The 19,433-nt window shown below is 37.4% G+C and overlaps 2 protein-coding genes across 6 annotated transcripts; one reads left to right on the plus strand and one right to left on the minus strand.

The window, feature by feature from the left end:
- Positions 1 to 1,315: 1,315 nt before the first annotated feature.
- On the minus strand, positions 1,316 to 4,415 carry LOC103708143 (stress response protein NST1-like). Of its 5 annotated transcripts, none has more exons than XR_005508030.1 (6): positions 4,146 to 4,415; positions 2,810 to 3,228; positions 2,627 to 2,719; positions 2,289 to 2,397; positions 1,778 to 2,199; positions 1,316 to 1,633 (listed from the first exon to the last, which is right to left on the minus strand). XR_005508030.1 is itself a non-coding variant. In XM_039118411.1 (6 exons), coding segments are annotated over exons 3-6 (537 nt in total). In that variant the 5' UTR covers positions 2,639 to 2,719; positions 2,810 to 3,228; positions 4,146 to 4,415; the 3' UTR covers positions 1,316 to 1,632. The 5 variants fall into 5 exon arrangements, 3 of the variants coding, with proteins under 3 accessions (XP_038974339.1, XP_038974337.1, XP_038974338.1); XR_005508031.1 differs by having other exon boundaries at positions 2,293 to 2,397; positions 2,612 to 2,719; XM_039118411.1 differs by having other exon boundaries at positions 2,293 to 2,397; positions 2,630 to 2,719.
- Positions 4,416 to 13,036: 8,621 nt separating this feature from the next.
- LOC120105700 (thionin-like protein 2) lies at positions 13,037 to 13,611 on the plus strand. The gene is made up of 2 exons (XM_039118391.1): positions 13,037 to 13,321; positions 13,421 to 13,611. The coding sequence occupies exons 1-2, from the start codon at positions 13,066 to 13,068 to the stop codon at positions 13,489 to 13,491; spliced, it is 327 nt and encodes a 108-aa protein (XP_038974319.1). The 5' UTR covers positions 13,037 to 13,065; the 3' UTR covers positions 13,492 to 13,611.
- Positions 13,612 to 19,433: the final 5,822 nt, after the last annotated feature.

The raw sequence follows: 19,433 nt of genomic DNA on the forward strand, positions 1-19,433 counted from the left end.
GTTCTTGGGTGTATTCGGACACGCGTTGTTTGAAGAACCCGTTTTAAGCAAAAAAAAAAAAAAAAAAAAAGGATAAAGAGTACAATATTCTTGCGTACCACCAAATGCTTTAGGATTGCCTCATTAAAACCTTGCAAAGGTAAACCCAGTGGGACAAAACCTTAGCGAAGGAAAAAGAGTACAACTGGCCCAAAACTTTAAGTCCTTGACTCCCCCTGAAAAGTGCATGATCAAAGGTCTTTAAGTTGTCGCATTCCAATAGTATGCACAATCTTTTTAAATGCTGCAGTTGACAATGCCTTGGTGAATAAATCTGCCAGATTTTCACTTGACCGTATCTGTTTGACGTCAATATCACCTTTCTCCTGGAGTTCATGAGTATAAAAAAACTTAGGTGAAATATGCTTCGTTCTGTCACCTTTAATATAGCCTCCTCTAATCTGGGTGATACAAGCAGCATTATCTTCATACAAAATTGTTGGGCTATCATTGATTGTGGATAAACCACATTTTTCTTGAATATGCTGAATTACTGATCTTAGCCAAACACATTCCCGACTTGCCTCATGGATAGCAATAATCTCCAAGTGATTCAAAGAAGTAGCAGATAATGTTTGCTTCATAGATTTTCATGATATAGCAGTACCTCCACAAGTAAATAAATATTCTGTTTGAGATCGACCCCTGTGTGGATCAGATAGATAGCCAGCATCTGCATATCCAATCAACTGTGAGTTTGATCCGTTAGGATAAAACAATCCTATATCAGTTGTTCTACGGAGGTAACGAAGTATATGCTTGACACTACAAGAAAATACATATTCAGCGACTAAGATTCTAGTCGCTGAATAACCATATTTGGTCGTCGAAACCTTTTCACGACTAGCATACTCTTCGTCGTCGAACCCTAGTCACTGAAAGATTTTAGCGACCAATATTGTGTGGTCACCTAAGGTACACCAACAACGACCAACGTTTGGTTGCCGAAGAAAATTTTCAGCGACCAAATCTATTGTCGCTAATTTCAACACCGACCAAATAGTTGGTCGTGGAATGTTTGTCGTCCGCTACCAAAAAAGATCACTGAATGTCTATCTTCCCCCACTAATAGTTTGGTCGTAGAATGTATTGAAATGCATTGGCAACAAATATTTTTTGGTGGCAGAAAGTATTAACCTGTATTTAATTAATAATTCAAATTATAAGCTTAATATTTATTTTTGGGCTCGTTCCAAATCCTGTACAACCAACACAGCCTATCCAATATCTATTTTGCACAATATATTTGCTCATCCAAATAGAAGTATACACAATGTTGGAGAATCCATAATCATTCATTATAAATATCATTATCTATAAGTCTAAAGTCAAGCATACCTATTAACCATACATCACAATGTTTCATCCATACCATATGTTAAGGTGATAATCATCACCAAACACATCAAAATATAAATTAAAAATCTCAAAATATCTGATCTTGCTATTCATCCAAACAACCATCATGTAGACAAAAATATTCTTATATCAAAAACTGGATTCTGCTTGTAGACAACTCCACCATGATCATCTGAACAAAAGCTATCCATGTACCAAAAACTAGATTTCACATGCTCATAACTCCACCATGTATCTGAGAAAGCAAAAAAGAATACATAATTAATAACTACATGTGAAAAATAATAAACTAAAATTCAAGTATAAGTTCACAATGACATTTCGCTTAATTTGGTCAAAATCTCTAAATAACCTACGTAATATAAATGAGAATACATACCAACAAGTATTTGTACTACCAGTTGAATACATGGCCCCATCATGATGGATAGATGACTTGTGCATTTGAGTCTTTTTCTTTAAGAACTCTGTCACCAAACTTGTAAGATATGCAATTTGCTTCTGTTCTTCCTCTCGCTCTTTTCTTTCCTCCTTACGCTCTCTCCTCTCCTGCTCCAATTGTCTCCGCAGCTCCTCACGCTCCATCTTCATCTCCTCCATCTCAGCTTTAAGTTTCTGCAACTCCCCAACATGGTCTTGTGACACACGACTAGGTGTGGAAGAAGATGAAGAGCGCTTCGGCCCAACCCCAAATCCAAGAATGTATCTCTTCTTTTTTCCAAGTGCCTGCCTAGACATCTCCTCTAATGTTAATTGCACACCGGATTGGAAAGATTCTTCGCGCAAACTCAACATCTTTGACTGTCAATGCAAAGGTAACAACATAATTAAATGTATATAACCTTGCAAAAGCAAAAAATGATTTAAATGATTATTGAGATTTTAGATACCTACATGTTTCACGACGCAAATAGGATCAATCCACTCTTTGCTCTTCTTGGTATGAGTTTTCTTATAGAATTCTGGAAATTCAAGGTTTTCACAACCATTAAACTCCGGCTGCAAAGTGTAATTTAGATTAGCATATAGCCACTACATAATAAGAAAACTAGAATAACTGTCAGATCTACTTGCATAAAAGGATTCCAAAAATATACTTGCAACAAACTAGAATAAATAATCTACTTGCAGCAAATTGTTTATTTTACAATAGCTAAAACTATCCCATAGACTGTTTCATAGGCAGTTCACTAAAAATATAGCTAGTACATACTCAAAAACATATTACTGGTATAGTCATTGTTGCAACAAATGACCGAGATCCTGAACAATGATTGTACTCAAGCTTTTTCCTATTCTTTTTGCCAGCTTTTGATCTCACCTTCAAAAAAATACAAATTAAAAATCTAAAGAAAACATTATGATCAAATATTTTACTTATAAACTTTGAAGCACTAAATATGTAAGTTACCTTGTGTTCTTTGCTTTTCCACACATCGTCAATTAAGTGGCGTCAATCCTCTTGAGTCACATGTTCGTATGGATGACTATAAGGGTCCACATGTAAGACGTTCTTAAGATGCTTGTAATGCAATTTCATATTGTGCCTCTAATTTCTGTGAATATTGTAGCATTTTCTGTGGACAGCTTGCTGAGCTACTAGACTGCCGCTCATCTTGTAATAGGAAAACAAAGGTTTCTTCCTTGGAGCAGCCACACAACAGTTGGCCCCCATAATCTTGATGTTCAAACTAGAAACCACAAAAAGAACGACTAGAACCCTCCAGAGTGAAAGGAACCTCAAATAAGTTCAAGTAATCCTGATATTTAGAGCCAACATTATTTGCACCAGTTCTTGGAGAAGAAAATACATTAAATCTCCAGCTGTTCCTGTATGCATTAGATGGAAATCAGTCAATCATAACAACATGAAGGTCAATACATGGAGCTAGAACTCCAAAAAAGTTATATTCATGCAGACTCAAATAATAAACAATCATAGAGTGGTACCACAGGTAGAGAAGCGCAGAAATTCAATCAATTCAAACGGCAAATGAAAGAAAACAAAAAGGACCAATTCATCTAAAGAAACTTGATGAGAAAGATCATCTTAACAAAGCCTACATATGTAGAAACAGAATCTCTGTCCAAAATAACCAAAATCATGTAGGCCTCCACAATGTAAAAAGAGGTTGTGAAAGAAATTCTCATCAAACTCCTAGAAGAACATCAGTACCAGGAAAAAAAAGAATTTCAAGAAGAACATGGAAAATTCTGGTCCAATTTACTATTTTATTATTTATGCCATAACAGACTATCTCATATCTTTAACAAATTTGGTGAGCTATTGATTCTGGACCAGAGTGCCACAAAAGAAGGCAATCGCCAAATTTCACGTATAGTATCAAAAGAATGAACAGAATAAGAGCTGGCACAAAATATTATATCAAAATATCAAAAGAGATCTTAAGTAGAAAGGGAATCTAGATATTAAAATGGTACAAAATATTACAATTACATCAAATGAGAACTGCTATAGCAAAATCCAGATAGCGCAAGCAACTTGTAGAGCCAGCAATCATTAATCAATGTTTTTTTTTTTGATGATGATAGCCAGCAATCAAAGTCGATAAAAGAATAATGCAAAATATTAAAAGGACGTTTATTTATGTTATAAAAAATATAACAATATTTTCAGAACAAGATCAACTCTTTTTGCTAATCCTTTTCTTCTACCTAAAAATTGAAGTTTCTTGAATGAATTTCAATAGAAGATATATAGATAGAAAGCTTCGAAAAAAACTAACCACGAAGAGCATTTAGAGAAGAGAAGCAATAGAATGGATCCAAGCCCAACACCATGGTGCCTCAAAATCCAATCCATCGCCACAACCTCAACCTCCGGGCTCTTATAAAGGAGTTTCATCAGCCGGTGCGGAACTGAAAGGACACCCACGAGAATGTCGCCATGGCTCCCAGCGAGAGAGAGAAGGCTGGAAGGTAGAGCGGCGGGTGGACGGCCTTTCGGTTAGGGATTTGTTGGATTTGGGTTGGGGAGGAGGAGCAAGGGTTAGGGATCGCTGGGGGGGGGGGGGGGGGGGGGGGGGCGGGTTGAGGGGCGGTTGCAGGGGTTAGGGATGGGGGGTGGTGGGCGGCTGCAGGGTTTGGGGGAGGGGGGCGGCTGCAGGGTTTGGGGGGGATGGTGTTTTGTGATTTGGGTGGGGCGGGACACTTTGTTCCATTTTGGAATTCCCACATTTTACTTTTTTTTATTATTTATAATTACTCAAAAATAATATTTTTAATATTTTTAGAATTAGAAATTAAATTTGGTGACGGAAATTTCTATCAATAATCCGTCACTGCCAAAATTAATCTTTTAAAAATTTATAAACACTTGGATTACAATTTTTGTGACGGCTGAATTTGTCACTGTCTGGTTGCAATTTTGGTTACCAGTTTTGTGGCAGATACCCCGTTACTACGGTGGTCACTAAGTTTTAGAGTCCATCCTACCCGCGCATTCTGTGATCGGTCTATCACTAATCCGTCACTAAGTTCATACTACGGTGACCAAATTCCTGTCTGTCACTACTCCGTCAGAAATAGTGACTGATAACAGGCCGTCACTAGTTTTCCGTCATTATACGCTTGTTTTCTGGTAGTGTGTTAAACAGCACCGTTTGAAAATAAGCATTTTTTTTTGAACTTAGAAATTAGCATCTTACAGGGGCTAGTACAACATCTTTCGGTTTTATGGGAATCTTCCACTACCAAAAGTTTGGTCACTAAAAAACTCAAACTTTCTGCTCAATTTTTTCATTGGAAAAAGGCGCCATTCGTAAAAGTTTTCGTGGACTAAATTTTTTTTAGTCGCTGGAGGTGAACCTTTAAGGACCAAAATTTAGTCACTAAAAGTTTTACCTCTGCCACCAAGGTGATAGCTTAGTGGTACTGGGCGGAGATTCTAACCTCATGGTCCCAAGTTCGAGTCGCTGCGGCGACGATTAAAATGTGGCTTCGGCCATTGCTTGGACATGAGGTATAGGACCGCTCTTGGACCGCCAGTAGCCGGGGTAGTGCCAGGTGTGACGTACTCACACGTGGGACTCGAGCCAGAGCCTAGAGGGGTAGTTGAGCCGGGCCCACGGGTGGGGAAGGCATGAGTAAAATCGGTCGGGGTGCCCAACACACGGCCATTTCTGCCTGCATCAAACATTCTCCTAGCGGGGCGGGGGCCCAGTGAGGGCTACTACACGGGGGTGGGTTTGTCCCTTCCTCCCCCCTACCCCTTTCGTTTAACAAAAAAAAAAGTTTTACCTCCAGCCCGCGCAAAATATTGGACTTGTGCCAACTTGGTATTGCTTTTCCGCGACCAAATATGCATTTAGTTGGTGTAGGACAATTATTTAGTAACTAACAAGAACGTTGGTCGCAGATAGCCTTATTTTCAGCGACCAAACTTTAGTCGCCACACGTTTTACCTCTACCCCGCCAACTTGGTTTTGATTTTCCGCAACCAAATATGCATTTAGTCGGTGTAGGACAATCATTTAGTAACTAACAAGAATGTTGGTCGCAAATAGCCTTATTTGCAGCGACCACTATTCATTTAGTCGCCGAAAGTGGTCGTTGAAAGTGTATTTTTTTTGTAGTATGATCCCATTCCAATGTCTTCGGGTTGGAGTAGAACTGAATCTTACTAATAAGTTAACTGCAAAGGCTATATCAGGTCGAGTGCAATTTGTAAGATACATTAGTGCACCAATAGCACTCAAATATGGTACTTCGGGATTAAGAATTTCTTCATCCTCTTCAGGAGGATGAAATGGGTCTTTCTTCACATCAAGTAATCGAACAACCATTGGGGTACTCAAAGGATGAGCTTTATCCATATAAAAGTGCTTCAGAACTTTTTCTGTATATGTTGACTGATGAACAAAGATTCCATTTGGAAAATGCTCGAGTTGCAGACCGAGACAAAATTTTGTTTTTCCAAGATCTTTCATTTCAAACTCATTTTTCAAATAAGTAGCGGTTCTTGTGAGCTCTTCAGGAGTTTCAACAAGATTAAGATCATCAACATAAACCGTAACAATGGCAAATCTGGATTCTGACTTCTTAATGAAAACACATGGACATATAGGATTATTCTCAAATCCCTCCTTTAATAAATATTCATTAAGGCGATTATACCACATGCGCCCGGATTGCTTCAACCCATATAAAGATCTTTGAAGCTTGATAGAATACATGCTTCGGGATGTACTTGAATTACATGCTTCAGGCATTTTATATCCTTCGGGGATTTTCATGTATATATCATGATCCAATGATCCATATAAATATGTAGTGACTACATCCATCAACCGTATATCTAATTTTCTGTAACTACCAAGCTAATCAAAAATCTAAATGTAATTGCATCCATAACGGGGGAATAAGTTTCTTCATAATCAACCCAGGTTTCTGCAGGAAACCTTGTGCAACAAGTCGTGATTTATATCGCACAATTTCATTATTTTCATTACGCTTCCGTACGAATACCCACTTATATCCAACGGGCATTACACCTTCAGGTGTTTGGACTATAGGTCCAAAAACTTTTCATTTTGCTAATGAGCTTAATTCAGCCTCAATAGCTTCTTTCCATTTTGGTCAATCATTTCTACGTCGGCATTCTTCGACGGTCTTTGGCTCACTTTCCTCATTATCTTTGGTAATGTCAACATTACTTCTGGTAATGTCAAGAGCCACTTTAAATGAAAATATATTGTCGGCAATGGTTTTTTTTCTATCACATATTTCTTCTGTACTTATATAATGTATTGAGATCTCATTATTTTCATGTATATGTTCCTCTTCAGGGGATAACTCTTCAGGAGGTTCCTCTTCAGGAGGTTGTGTTTCTGGAGATTGTAGAATGGGAGTTATGGTCTCTTCAGGAGCACCAAATTTTATGGTCTGTTTTGTGGGTATGGCCTCTTCAGGAGCGCCAGTTTCTTTTCTTTGTACTTTTTTCTTTCGGGGATTCTTATCTTTCGATCCAATAGGTCTTCCACGCTTCAAGCGTGCCTCAGACTTATTCGCTGCTTTATTTGCAAGTTGTCTTTCAGGGACCTCAATCATTGCTGGAGCATTAACAGCAGGAATATGAGATTTTACTACACTTCTGGTGTCAGTAAATACATCCGGTAATTGATTTGCAACACTTTGCAAGTGTATAATCCTCTGAACTTCTAATTTACATTGATTTGTACGAGGATCAAATTGAGATAACGGCAAATTATTCCAAATGATTTTATGTTGTGCTTCAGGCATCAACTTTTCTTCCCTTAATGATGGAAAGATTGTTTCATTAAAATGACAATCATCAAAACATGCCTTAAACAAATCTCCTGTAAGGGGCTCAAGATATCTAATAATAGATGGAGAATGAAAAACAACATATATACCAAGTCTACGTTGAGGACCCATATTAGTGCGTTGTGGGGGTGCAATTGGAACATATACAGCACAACCAAAAGTGCGAATATGAGCAATATTTGGTGGTTGACCAAATGCAAGTTGCGAGGGAGAATATTTATGATAAGCAAATGGTCTAACCCGAACTAATGATGCTGCATGCAATATAGTATGTCCCCAAGCAGAAACAGGTAATTTTGATTTCATAAGCAAAGGTCTAGCAATCAACTGAAATCTTTTGATAAATGATTCAGCTAAACCATTTTGAGTATGTATATGAGCAACAGGATGTTCAATATCAATTCCAATTGAAATGCAATAGCTATTAAAAGCTTGAAATGTAAATTCACCTGCATTATCCAATCGGATTGTCTTAATTGGATAATCAGGAATTGTGCTCTCAATCTGATTATTTGAGCAAGAAGTTTAGCAAATACAATATTTCTAGTAGAAAGAAGACAAACATGTAACCATCTAGTTGATGCATCAATCAAAATTATGAAATATCTAAATGGTCCATATGAAGGATGTATAGGCCCACAAATATCTCCATGAATTCTTTGTAAAAATGAAGGAGATTCAAGAACAAGTTTTGAGGGGGATGGCCTAACAATCAATTTACCTTGAGAACAAGCAGAGCATGGATAATCACTTGGTGAAAGAATCTTCTGGTTTTTTAATGGATGCCCAAATGAATTCTCAATAATTCTCCTTATCATTATAGAACCTGGATGTCCAAGGCGATCATGCCAAATCATAAATATCTTTGGATCAGTGCACCTTTGGTGCATCACAACATTTGATTGAATCATTCTCATCGGTATATAATACAACCCAGATGAGAAAGCAAGCAACTTTTCCAAAACGAGCTTCTGGCTCGAATTTATTTGAGTAGTAAGAAGAAGTTCTTTGTTGCCTTCATCGGTGGTTTCAATATGATAACTATTACGACGTATATCATTAAAACTCAATAAATTTCTTCTAGACTTTAAAGAAAATAGAGCATTGTCAATACAAAATGTTGTGCCTTTTGACAACATAATATATGCTCTTCCAGAACCTTCAATTAAATTCGATGAACCCGATATGGTATTGACATTGGCATTGCTTAATTTCAAGCATTGAAAATACTTTTCATTTGTAAGAATTGTGTGAGTTGTAGCACTGTCTACCAGACAAACATCATCACCATTCAATTCATCAGTAAGATCTATATCTCTACAAACATGCAAAACATATATAAAATTTTATTACATAAAACATAACATAAAGTCTTACAACATGATAAAGAAAAATGTACTAATTAAAGGAAACACTTCCATCACCAATCAAATGATCAATTCTGCCACTATGATCTTCAAAGAAATCAGAAACATCAAGATGAGTAATATCAACCCCATTAGAGTTTTCGAAATGTGTTGATGGTTTAACAAAATTTGTTTCAATTTTTTTTTCTTTTTCTTTCAAAGAGGCTTGGTAGAGGTCTGCCAAATGCTTAGGTGTACGACAGGTACGCGACCAATGTCCGTTCACCACATCTATAATACACATCTTCAAAATTTTTTTTACTCTGAGAGCATTCTCTTTTATTTGAGTTATTCCACTTTCGGTAGTTCTACTTCTGGTCAAGGCCGGCCCGAGCCCTAGGCAACCGAGGCGGTCGCCTAAGTCCCCGGTCCAATGGAAGGCCCCCGTGAGGCTGACTAAAAGGAAGCAAAGGCCCCATATAAAACAGGATCTGGAGCTGGCTACGAGTCTTCCCCCTTGATGGAAGGGAGGTGGAGAGTTTCCTGGCTTGCAGAGGGGCAATTTGGGAAGTTGGGGACAGTAGTTTTGTTTTGGGTGGGGAGAGGGAGAGGGAGAGAGAGGGATTTGGTTGGCTTGATAGACGCCTGAAGCCACTCTTATCTTTCATCCCTTCTCTTTTTTGGTTTTGGTCTTGTTTTCCTTCCCTCACATTACTCCTGATCCAGCTGGGCCATCCGGAAGAAAGATAGGGGGATCGGAGATGGACTTCTTGGAGGGTGGAGATTTTTTTAGTTTTCTCCTCTCGGTTTCTTCTCCCCTCTTGGGTGGTAGAGAGGACCGCCTGCTCAATCAAAACCGGGGCTTTCTAGAAAAGGAGGGAGGGGGTTGAATGGCTGCTGTGCTGTGATGTTGCAGTTGCCGCTTGGGTACTTACTTGAATGGGAGATGGTGGGATGGGATGAATTTCCCATAATGACCCTACTTTCTCTTATAGAGAGGTTCCTTTATGGACAAATTCTTTTCTTTATCTTGACCATGAAGTGCCATGGGATGACCTTTTCACGGTAAATAGTATTGCCAAGCATTATCTCAGTTATTTAATCAGTTTCATGCCCTTCATTTAGAGTAATTACTTTTATGTGCTTCCCTTCAAGAATTATATTAAATTAAAAAAGCTTGTTGTCTATCTTTATTAGATTCATGTATCTTTGTTGAAATAATGTACTTGATAGCTATCTATTTTTATATATTTTTTTAAGTATTTTATATTTATTAAAAAATTATTATTAAAAAAAAGAGGCTCCGTTCATTGGATTCGCCTTAGGCCCCAGAATGTATTGAGCCGCCCCTGCTTCTGGTGGTACGGTGTATCCCGCTTGTACGGTGTATCCCACTTGTTATTTCTCCTTTTGGTAATTTCACTTCTGGTGCCACCGTGATAGTTCTTTCTACCACGTCCTCTCCCACGTCCACGATTCTTTTGGAATGATTTATCATTTGCTTCAGAGAATGATGTACCATTCGCTTCAGAAAATGGTATGAAATTAGTGGAACGAGATTGGTGATTTTTCAACAAAAGCTCATTATTTTGCTCAGCCACTAGAAGACAAGATATAAGTTCAGAATACTTTGTAAACTTTCTCTCTCGATATTGCTGCTGCAGGAGCACATTCGAGGCATAAAAAGTAGTAAATGTCTTTTCTAACATATCCTCATCGGTGACTTTCTCACACATAATTTCAAAAGTGAGCTGATTTTAAAGAGTGCAGAATTATATTCACTAACACTCTTAAAATCTTGCAACCTCAGGTGCATCCAATCATATCGAGCTTTTGGGAGGATTACGCACTTTTGGTGCTCATATCTCTCCTTTAAATTATTCCACAAAATAAGGGGATCTTTTACCGTTAGATACTCAGTTTTCAATTCTTCATGAAGATGGTGCCGAAGAAAAATCATTGCTTTAGCACGGTCTGCAGGGACGCTTGATTTTCTTCCTTTATAGTATTTTCAAGGTTTATCGCATCAAGATGGATCTCAGTATCAAGAATCCAAGATAAGTAATTCTTGCCAGAAATATCAAGAGCAACGAATTCAAGTTTGGTAAGATTCGACATTCTTTACAAACAAGAATTATAGGATTTGTATCATGTAATATTCATATAAACAATAATATTGTTCTATACTTTCTTCAAGAATAAAAGCATGATACAAATTGTAAGTAAACAATATGACCATTCTATGTCAATCATGAAAAGCACAAATTAGATATTGAGAATATTAATTTGAGAAAGAAACTTACAGATTGGAGAATGGCACATAAAATATTTTTTTGTGAAAAGAACACCGCGTACTTCCACAATTGGTAGAGCCTTCGTGCTGATAACGTGTTGTAAAATAAAAGGTAAAGAGATTGGAGACAAGAAAATAAATAAAACATAGAAATTGTAGGAAATTAGTTCTTCAAGAACTAATAGTATTTCTCATTTTTTTCTTTTGCCTTTCTTTCTTTTTTCATTTGTGTATATTTCATCCTCCTCAAGGTACCCTTTTATAGGCCTAGGGTTATAATGAGGAGATATAATGGTGATAATGAGAGATATAATAGTCATAATCACAAGACAATTAAAGGACAAGAGACGGTAAAAAGGTGGATGAATGTAGACATCCCCAAGGGATAAGGGGCACATCTAGGAGTTACAAAAGATGGAAAACCCAAGAGGTGGGAAAACTCAAGAGGTGAAGGTTAAGTGGTCATCCACCCAAATACGGTGGATTCATAACACATGACACTTTATCTTATAAGATAATGTCATAAGCCTCATCAATCTCTTGAACAAAAAAAAAAAAAATATCCGTTGGAACCTGGCTTGTTAATGAATTGCTTGGAGGAAATTGCCGGCGAGGATGGAGCGTCCCGGCCGTAAGAGTTCTCAATGCCTGTTGCTATCTGTAGGGAACTTTTTCTCTCAATGTTTTGATGACAACAACAATAATTTATGCTGATTTAGGGTACATTCTATTGTTCTATGTTTAAAAAGAATAGGAATAAAGGCAGCTTTCTACTCTCCCACTGTGAGAGCAATTGCATAACAAAATGTAGACTTAGAGCTGATTAAACCATGAGGCGGGCTGGGCTCTGGCCGGATTCTATTGCAGAAGTTAGGCCCTCTGGCTATACTCGGGAACGGCCTGGCATGACCAATGGGCTTAAATTTATGCCCAAGCTTGACCATTGGGCTTAAATTTTTTGCTTGGAAGTGGAACCAACAATGACCCAGGCTATTTTAAACTCAACATGCAGACGGAGATCAAGTCTGTCTTTGTTTTAGTGACCCAATGGCTTACTAGGCTTAGTACATGGCTTATGGAGCAATAACTTTTGTGAATATAATATCTCGGGCTAGGTCGGGCTGTTTTTCAAATTTTTCAAATTCGACCCAATTTTTTGATGGGGTTTGTTGTTTTGCCTAGGGCTGTCCCATGGGCTTATTTTTAAAGCCCAAGCCCGCTAACTTTTGATCTGAGCTGGATAGGCTGGTGGGCCACCTAGCCTTGAGCAGCTCTAGTCTAGGTAATGAGATTTTATAATCCTCTTTTTTATCTTTACTCCCATTTTGAATGGACGTCACCATTTATATTTCTTAAATATAATATGGACACTTTTTAATATGGTGGGCCACCACTCTCAACGTGACCATTCACACATTTATGAACCTCCCAAGAGACATTCATTGAATTAAGTTTACTTACTTCCTCAACATAACATACCGGTATTATGTGAAATAGTACATTGTGGTAATTTCATTGATGATTCATGCCATAAATAGTATCCGAGCTATAAATTGTCTGGATCCCTTAAGGAAACTTAGCATATTTACGTAAAATCATAAATACTCAGAAGATGCATCCCCCACCTTCCACCAAGAAAACCCCTATAAATAGGGCTTTCAGACATCGATCTTTTTCCAGAGTTAAGGCTTCATCCTTCTGATTTCTCACATACTAGTAGTCATGGAGTGCAAGGGTGTGAAGGCGATCTTCGCAATAGCTGCCATTCTGGCCTTGCTTGTTGGGCAAAACTCGGCATCAACGCATTCAAATTGCTATGATCCTTGTTACGCCCATTGCAGGTGGGAGACTTATCCCCCTTGGTTTTGTAAATACCAGTGTACTCTTGAATGTCTCGTTCCTCCTCCTGCTGCAAAGGTTGACTCCGGGTGTAGCCTTGCATGTGCCAAGTCCTCCTGTGGCCAACATGATAATCCAGGTGAGATCAACATTATATTATATGAGCCACTTGTTCATTAATCATAGATTATATCAGCTATATCTCTGATAATATATATTCTTTGATGCTTGATGACAGAGGGAATTGATATGGGGGCCTGCTTGTTTCAATGCTCAAAGAGCTGCACCAAAGTGACGAAGTCTCTCTGATGGACGTCTTCTTACGTCATGGGAGATCTAGGAGTGATGAAAAGAATAAGCTCTTGGCTTTAACTTGCAATAACATGAAAATAATGTCCTCCAAGTTTGAATGATGTATGGCAGAATTTAATGCAGTTCTCTTTGTCACATTCAAGTGTTTCTTATCTTTTTTATGCTTTTTTGTGTCTTTGCGATCTCTCTCCACTTAGCAGAAGACAGGGACCCAAGTTTTATCTTTTTTTTTGGTTTCAGGTCGGAGACATGAGTTTTGAGTTTTGTCGCAGAGGACTTTAGATGCAGTGTCTGTGACTTCGCATTATTTTATTGAAAAAGAGAAAAAAGAAACATAAAAGGCTTTGAGGGCTTCTCCATTTGTTTTAAAGAAGAAAGAAGAGAGAGAGAGAGAGAGAGTCACAGACAAATAAAATAATTAATTAGAAGATGATGCGGCAATGTCGAGTCATGGATTGCATGGGAAGGAATCTAAAATTTGAGTAACTAATCACACGATACTTTATCTCATAAGATAATGTCATAAGCCTCATCAAGCTCTTGAATAAATAAATAAATAAATAACTACTGACCCTATATTTTTTTGTTAGAGCCTGGATCCTTGATGCTTGGAGGAAATTGCCGGCAAGGGCGGTGCGTCCCGGCCACAAAGAGTTCTCAATGCCCGTTGCTAGCTGTAGGGAACTTTTTGTCTCAATGTTTTGATGACGACAATGATAATTTATGGTGGATTAGGGTACATTCTATTGTTTTATGTTTAAAAAGAATAGGAACAAAAGCAGCTTTCTACTCTCCCATTGTGAGACAGCGATTGCCTAACAAAATGTAGACTTGCAGCTGATTAAGCCACGAGGCAGGTCGGGCTGCGGCCGGATTCTATTGCAGAAGTTAGGCTCATTGGTTGTGCTCGGGATCGGTCTGGCATGACCAATGAGCTTAAATTTTTGCCCAAGCCTGCCATTGGGCTTAAAATTTTTAGAAATATATACATAATAATGGTTAGCTTACAATTCAAACTTTATGCGTGACCTATCAAAAATATCTTACTTTGCAATAAACACAATCAAGATTAGCGGAACCGATACCGGGAGAAAATCAGTCGATAACTGATTTGGTATGGTACAGATCTGCACCTATGTCATTCCAAGATGTTCAAACATAGGAAGAGCAGGAGAGAAAGAGGGAGTGTCTAATAGCCCAGCTCTTTAGGCTAATGGCCCAGCTTGAGAGGCCAGGGCCCATTAGCAGGGATATTGCACGCAGGAGAAGAAGAAGAAGACTTCGATTAGGAGCCTTTTGTCTTTCTCGATTTTGGCAGAAAGCTAGACTCTTGGGGGCAATCCAAGTTCATATAAAACTCTAGGATTTCTTTTGTTTAAGATCCTTCTCCTCCATTGAAAGCCATCACCTATTTCTCCAAAAATCTCCACCAATTTTGAGTTCCTTCTTTCGAGTCTATTCCTTAGATCTTTGTTGGATAAGCCATTAGGCCACCTTGCCGGACCGAGGTAATTGCCCTATGCCTCCTCTCTTTCTTTATCTAGTTTTGTAGTTGTTGCCATCTTCATTTGGGCCGGCAAAATGCTGAGTTTTCAATCTGAAATAGGGTGCACGATTTCAATTATTTTCTTTTCTTATTCACCGTCATCGACGACCGGAATAGGCCGAGCTTTGCCGCCTTCCAAGATCTCCAAGGTCATGTAGCCATCGATTAGGAGAATCAGTCATGATCTAGGTCGAGTTCATGTGGATCTTTCCTTGCTCTTCTTGATTTTTCTTCCTCTTTTCAATGCCGGCTGATGACCATCACCAGAGATGCTGTGGTGGAGGGTCCACCCTTGGCCACTGTCGCCAGGATCAGCCGCCTTAGCCATTGCCACCATTGATTCAAAGAGAAAGGGAGAGATGAACTCTCCCCTATTTTGGAGAAAGGAGTTTTTCTCTCTTCTTTCTCTTTCTCCTTTCTCTCTCTTACCCATCCTTTCTCTCTTTTATTTCTCTCTCTACTGGACTTTCTCTACTATCTCTCTAGAGATGTTGGATCCAGTATGGTACCCCTCTCTGTGATTTTGGATCAACTTTTTGAAGGGTCTGATCCATGGTCGGCGGTGGCATGGCACACCAACCCCACCTTGGCTCTTCTCAAACACTGTTAGAATTGGTCACCTCTGATCTCTGTTAAACCACCCATACCCTATTTTGAGTATAATCATATGAATTTCACTTTGATCAAACCGACTGAAGTGTCGGGCACTTCTCCTTAGTCAGCCCTATAAAGGTATTAGGACTTATGATTTTTGTTCTTAAATTAATCATGATTAAATTTTAATAAAATAATAATGCAATATCAGATATAGGTTGTGAAGGAGGATTTCAGAATTAGTTGGATTATCTGCTCGTTATTCATGCAAGGTAAGTATTAATCTACCTTTTTTAGATTCTTCATTTGTATATATTATTTTTATATCAAATAAATTGATAATAGATTATATGTAATTTATTAATTTTATGAGATAGTGATTTGAATTAAAAATAGATATGTAAATTGGAGTAATATTTTTTAGAATACTGTGAAATTATGTATTGTTCTTACATCTTATATGCATATTTTGATTAGATTATAATATATCTGTTATTTTGTAAAAAGAATTAAATTTGAACTCTCAGCCTGACTATGATATATTGTGGACCCTGCCAATCGGAGGTTATGCATTGGCGCTTTAATTATTATTAAACTCATTGATTTTATTTTGGCCTTGCCACAGGATATAAATGTGCTATTTTGACCCATTTTATAGGATATAAGTGCGGTATTCTGGTCCACTCCATATGGTATAAGTGTAGTTCTATTTCTCGCTTGGCTACACGGTGTAATTAAGGCTATTGAGTTGAATGTGATTTATTTCGAATCAGATTTATGATTTCTAATATGAATATTTAGAAGATATGCATTTTAATGAATTTGTGTTTTGAAAAAAATTGATTATATTTTTATACTGATTTATTGTAATTTATTTTTATATTTTATATTATTATATTAATTATCTAGTTTAGATATTCATTACTTACTGGGTTGTCTAGCTTATTAATAAGATTACAGATCTAAAGAACTAGCATGCTTGGGGTTCAATATGGGAGAGTGACTAGCAGAAATTTTGCATAATTTATCTTAAATTAGAGTTTACTTAAATTGATGTACTATCTCAAAATATTGTGAGTCATTTAAATTTTGAGTTAGTTATTAAAATAAAGTTGCATATTGTCATTTAAGGTTGTTTTGTTGAATGTTCATGATATCATAATGAGATGCCATGCATGCTTGTGGAAAGAGTTTTCCAAGAATATGCGGTAGGTGTCGCGACCCTCAGCTTATGAACTCGGATCGGGTGCAAGGCAATTAATATGGTATTAGAACATAAGTGGATAAATCATAAGTTATAGATTCTGACATAACATGAATGTAGATGGATAGACACTAGAAATATTGAAACATTTGTTTGTAATGATAATGACATAAGTTATTCTAATAACTGATAATTAATTGATATGCTTATTAAAGGTTTGCTGCTATCCGATGGACAGCCGATGCAGCAGTAGTTGCTCCAACAACAGTTGGCCCCACAACAACAAATGCAACTGCATCATGCACAACAACAAATAGGACGAGGGAAGCAGCAGGAGCAGCGTAGTAACATAGTAGAGTTTAAGAAGCTGGCCCCTCCAGCTTTCAAGGGGATTATAGAACCTTTGAAAGCTAAAAATTGGCTTACAGAGATGGAGAAAGCATTTGCCATTCCAAGATGCTATGATGATGAAAAGATTCTTTTTGAATCATATATATTCCAAGGTGAGGTATTCAACTGGTGGTGGATGCTGGAACATAAATATGAACAAGATAGGGAGCCACTTAAGAAAGATTCTGAGGAGCATTCTATGATAAGTATTTTTCTCTTAGTGTAAGGATGCAGAAAAAACAAAAATTTATTCATCTACAAAAAAGAAAAATGACCGTTGCAAAATATGAAGCTAAATTTATGGGCTAGCTAAATTTATTCCAACGTTAGTCGAGGATGAGCTAGATCAAGTACATAAATTTGAGATGGAACTGAAGACTTAAATTAAAAAAATATGTGGTACCTTATGAGTTGACTACTTATGTAGCTATGACAAACAAAGCGTTAATAATTGAAAGAAAAGTCAATGAAGCTCATGCGAAGAGAGAAAGAAATCAAAAGAAAAGAAATCGGTCCAATGAATCTCAAGGACAAAGTAATAGAAACACCGGGAGTTCAAACAAGAGATTGACAAGTGATAATTCTAGGCCAACGGATGACATTAAGTGTTTTAGATGTAATAAAGCTAATGCGGAAGAAGATTGCTATTGGATTACCGATGCCTGCTTTAGATGCAACAAGATAGATCATAAAATTACTTTATATCCATAAAGAAATAAGGATTAGTTTGTCAAGATAGTTGAACAAAATAAGGATGGAAATCAGAAGCCCTGGACCTAAGGAATGGTCTATGCTCTTACACAACAAGATGCACAAGCTACTTATGTGATAATGACAGGCACCAATCTAATTCTAGTATTTATTCCTATATTTTGTTTGATAGGAGTATTACTTATACCCATTGCTTTTGTTAGATGACTCCACGGAGTATAAGTGTGGTATTCTGGCCCACTCCACAAAGCATAAGTGTGATATTCTAGCCCACTCTATAGGATAAAAGTGTGGTTCTATTTCTGGTCTAGCCATAGAATATAAGTGTGGCTATAGTTTAAGGCTGTTGAGTTGCATATAATTAGTTTCCAATCGAATTTATGATTACGTATATGAATATGATATAGATTTTAATGAATTTATATTTTGAAATGGAATTGATTATGTCTTTATGTTGATTCATTGTATATTGATATTTTATATGATTAAATGAATTGTCTAGTTAAGGTATTTATCACTAACTGAGCAGCCTAGCTCATTATGCAATTTCTTACAATTTTTATAGATTCGAAGAACTATCATGACCGAGGTTCAATATAGGAGAGCGATTAGCAGAACTTTGGCACAAATTATCTTATATTCGAGTTTATTTAAATTAATGTACTACCTTAGAATATTGTTAGAATTGTGAGACATTAAAATTTTGAGTCAGTTATTGAAATAAAGTTGCACATTATCATTTATGGTAGTTTTGGTGTATATTCAAAATATTGTGATGAGATGCCATGCATGCTTGCGAGGAGAGTTTTCTATGAATATGCGGCGGTTGCCGCGACCCTCAACTCGTGAACTCCGGTTGGGGACATGACAAACTATAAGAAGGAGAGAGAGGAAAGAGAGAGAGAAGGAGAAAGTTAGCAAACCATATGAAGATTCAAATCGAAATTTACAAAAAAAATAGACCTTGCTTCAGTAGTGTGGGGAGAGAGTGGGAGGGATAGAGGGAGAGGAAAGGGGGAAGAGTTGAAATCATCAGAAACGAAGAGATGAGACCGTAGGAGCTCCAGTAGTATTTATGCATCAAACTGATTAGATGAACCATAATGGAAATTGATCACTCTAGTTCGACATGGGTCAACAGATTCTAAGAGCAATACATGGGGAATTGGCACAATGGTTCTAAATGGGTAGCATCTAAATCTCACCCACACCCACAAACAGAGACCTAAGATTTCTTTTTCCTTATTTATTTTTTGGCTAAAAAGTAAATACCATTATACATTTTATCTAGATTTGCAAATGCTGTAATGTCATCCCTGCATTTTCTAATTTGACGCAATGTCATCCATTAACCTCCCAATGTGGGACAGAGCTTACTGCCAGTGCCCAATGGCAATGTTTTTGGAGTTAGTTGACTGATACGGATTTATTGGTCTATTTTAAAATGGGATGGAATCTAACATGGACCCAAAAGAGTCTAGGCACTAAAATACC

The sequence above is a fragment of the Phoenix dactylifera genome, unplaced genomic scaffold (assembly GCF_009389715.1).
Source record: "Phoenix dactylifera cultivar Barhee BC4 unplaced genomic scaffold, palm_55x_up_171113_PBpolish2nd_filt_p 000345F, whole genome shotgun sequence".
NCBI classification, from domain to species: domain Eukaryota; kingdom Viridiplantae; phylum Streptophyta; class Magnoliopsida; order Arecales; family Arecaceae; genus Phoenix; species Phoenix dactylifera.

Excerpts from the sequence above, each read along its gene's own strand:
- LOC103708143 (XM_039118409.1), bottom strand. Across the intron at positions 2,200-2,292 it reads CTATTTGCGTCGTGAAACAT|TCAAAGATGTTGAGTTTGCG; the intron begins GTAGGTATCTAA and ends TTGCATTGACAG.
- LOC120105700 (XM_039118391.1), top strand. The coding sequence starts at position 13,066 with ATGGAGTGCAAGGGTGTGAAGGCGATCTTCGCAATAGCTGCCATTCTG. Across the intron at positions 13,322-13,420 it reads TGGCCAACATGATAATCCAG|AGGGAATTGATATGGGGGCC; the intron begins GTGAGATCAACA and ends GCTTGATGACAG.